At 35.1% G+C, this 2,824-nt stretch overlaps 1 protein-coding gene across 1 annotated transcript; it reads left to right on the top strand.

The window, feature by feature from the left end:
- On the top strand, positions 1–783 carry LOC112679876. Its single transcript, XM_025549811.1, has 4 exons — positions 1–51; positions 136–447; positions 516–617; positions 682–783. Exons 2-4 carry the CDS (start codon positions 328–330, stop codon positions 781–783), a joined length of 324 nt encoding a protein of 107 aa, XP_025405596.1. The 5' UTR covers positions 1–51; positions 136–327.
- The last annotated feature ends 2,041 nt before the right edge of the window (positions 784–2,824 follow it).

Genomic DNA, 2,824 nt, shown 5'->3' with positions numbered 1-2,824 from the left:
TTTTTCAAAATAGTAGAGTAAAGAACAGATTGGAAACTGGTTTATTAAAAGGTCAATATTAATTTTTTGTAGTTGAATCAGCCATATTACTATCCCTCAATCCCTTGTAGGTTAAATAATAATGTAATATTACAGGCATTTTGCTGGGAGACAGTGGTTACCCTCAATCATCCTACTTATATACTCCAGCACCAGAGCCTGTACTTCCACAGCGACCTAATCCGAATACAATAAGCTATAACATGGATCTGCAAAATTATCGTAATGAATTGAGACATTATTATTGTCAAACACGCTACAATCGTGCTCATAAAAAATATCGAAGAAATGGAAAAAACAATACAAAATCTCAACGATGCATTGATATCAAGCCATGAATTAAACAGTCCAATAAGATTCATCAGTCAGCTGAAACTACTGGCCACAAGACAGTTAGCGGAAGAGTGTGTAATCAAAGAAGAAACCTTATCTGAGGTAAAATAATTTTATATAATTAATACGGATATGATATTTAGGACGAAACAATACAGAGCTGTTTTTCATTATTTCAATGTTCGCCGTTATCCCCTACTATGTGTGAAGACACGAACATGCCACCGTCTTCAATTGACTCTCAGGTAAATTATAATAAAATAATTATACTGTACAATATTTTTATTTACCTATACAATGTTATTGTAGGTTGTTGATGAAATCGATGGCCCGCTGTATTTCAACAGACCTTCAACACCGACTTATGCAGTGCAAGCAACATCCAAAGTGAATCGTAAATTATTTTTATGATTTTTTTTTTTTTTTTTTGAATGATATAAAATATAATAAATGCATTTATTGTTTAAATTAAAAAATGTGTTTTATTTTTTACAATTTTTGTACATCTCCATTAAACGGATTATATGTTACAATTTGATCGTGTAAAATTAGACAATAAGCTGTAGTCTTTGCTGGAATATTTTTGATCGTTTCAAATTCCACTCGAAGGTCGACTATCGACGATTTTACATTGTCGTTTTGACGAGATAAATCTACCACCACGATTGGGGCTAGTAGAAAAAATTCGTGTTTTGAAAGCAAAGGTTTGGAGTGGTCTCTGTGTTAGTAAGACTTTTGAAAATCTGTACACGCCTTGTACATTATGTACATGGACATGTACATCAGTATTATTCCAGACGTTTTCGTGATTATCGACTTTAGATAACCGTTTTCAAAAGGTATGGGCTTGTTTTTGGCCAACGTCATAAGACCCAACCAATGTCCAAAGTTTTTCAAGAAAGTCTTGTTTATTAATAGCGTCGTTATCCAACAGCGATTGAAATGATAAAACGTAATATTTTTTAAGCGGTTTTTTTTCCTTGTTCGCTCATGATAAACCGCGTTACTAACTCGGATGTACTCCATCTTCTTTGACATGATTGAACCAATTCGGTCCAACATGTCCGAGTACAACGAGTGCAAGTTGAACTGTACACGTTGCTCGAGCAAATACTCCGCGAACCACTGACCGTGCTCTTCCCTCATTATCGCCTTGATCTCGTCGCTCTGAAATGGAATTGAATGATAAATCATAAACAGAGCGCATGGGCGCAATGTGCGTATGCTGAAAATCGTCTAAAGCGGAAACACTACGCGGACGGGATACGCCTGTAAAGAAACGTAAATGTGTTGCGAATTCAGACGATTCTTGTAGTGCGTGGATCACAACGTGTTCATAAGCAGTACGAACAAACCGTGACTAACCTTTTCGCGTAAGTTTTTTACATTCAGATTGTTTACGATTGACGCTATCCTATCTTTGCCGGTTACAGTCCGGTCGACCTCTTCGAAATCATATTCTACCAGATCGACCGACCATGTGTTTGCGTCCAACGTTGTCGTGGCAACGTTGAGAGCACGGGCGATTTCAATGCAAAATAACGTCAAATAATATTTAAAATAAAACATACCTATACTACAAGTTTTTTAACTAAATTATTTGGTTATGCAATTAATACTTTATTTTGTTTGATTGATGATTGATTTAAATCAATCAAATTTTCCAAAAATTCTTTAGGTGATATCCCAATTATTAATTCGTAATTACTGTAATTATTCTTCATAATTACATTTAGTTTCAATGTTTTTCTATAACGCATAAAAACTATATTATTAAAAATATTACTTGTACTAGGTATACTATGTATAAAAAAGAATTGACTTAACTATTATTAACTTGTACCTTCTTACTAAAAAAATCATTGCTCTTAAATATATTAAATATTAACAGATGAATATCAATTCTATGATATTGATAAATTTATAAGAGATTTCAGTTCTTGATATGGTATTCGCTCATGCACAGAGAGGTCACGGTTCAGTTCTGTGTTATGACGCTCCTAGTTTTCAGGAGCGTCTAAACACAGGAATGCACCTTGTGCATTCTGCGCATGAGAGTAATTTACTCATCACTATCGTAATGTTAGGCTGTTATCAATATATTATATCAAATCACTATAATAGGATAATAACATTATTATTATGATATGAGTTTTGAATCAAACTATTCAAAATTTGAACATACGTATTTTACATTTTTTTTTTTTTTGTGCTCCGACCATTTTAGTAAATAAATTATACATGCCAGATACATTTGAAAAAAAATCAAAACAGCAATAACTATCTATATCCGTACGGGCGAACACTACCGCGCGACTCTCGGGCCCAGTGGTCGGATCTTCGGCACGGTCGGCCGCGCACTCAACAGCCTGTTTTTCAGGGCGACGTTGGCCCGGTACGTCTCACTCTGCTTCGCCTTCCGGTTGACGTACGAGGACGCCTGCGGCCACCC

This window comes from Sipha flava, unplaced genomic scaffold (genome assembly GCF_003268045.1).
Source record: "Sipha flava isolate LNK unplaced genomic scaffold, YSA_version1 17023_pilon_pilon, whole genome shotgun sequence".
Classification (NCBI taxonomy): Eukaryota; Metazoa; Arthropoda; class Insecta; order Hemiptera; family Aphididae; genus Sipha; species Sipha flava.
This window is presented reverse-complemented; position numbering and strand designations above follow the sequence as displayed.

Bases quoted from the DNA above. Each gene is read 5' to 3' on its own strand.
- LOC112679876 (XM_025549811.1), top strand. From the start codon at position 328: ATGGAAAAAACAATACAAAATCTCAACGATGCATTGATATCAAGCCAT. The intron at 448-515 runs GTAATCAAAGAA...TATGATATTTAG, and splicing joins GACAGTTAGCGGAAGAGTGT to GACGAAACAATACAGAGCTG. The intron at 618-681 runs GTAAATTATAAT...ATGTTATTGTAG, and splicing joins CGTCTTCAATTGACTCTCAG to GTTGTTGATGAAATCGATGG.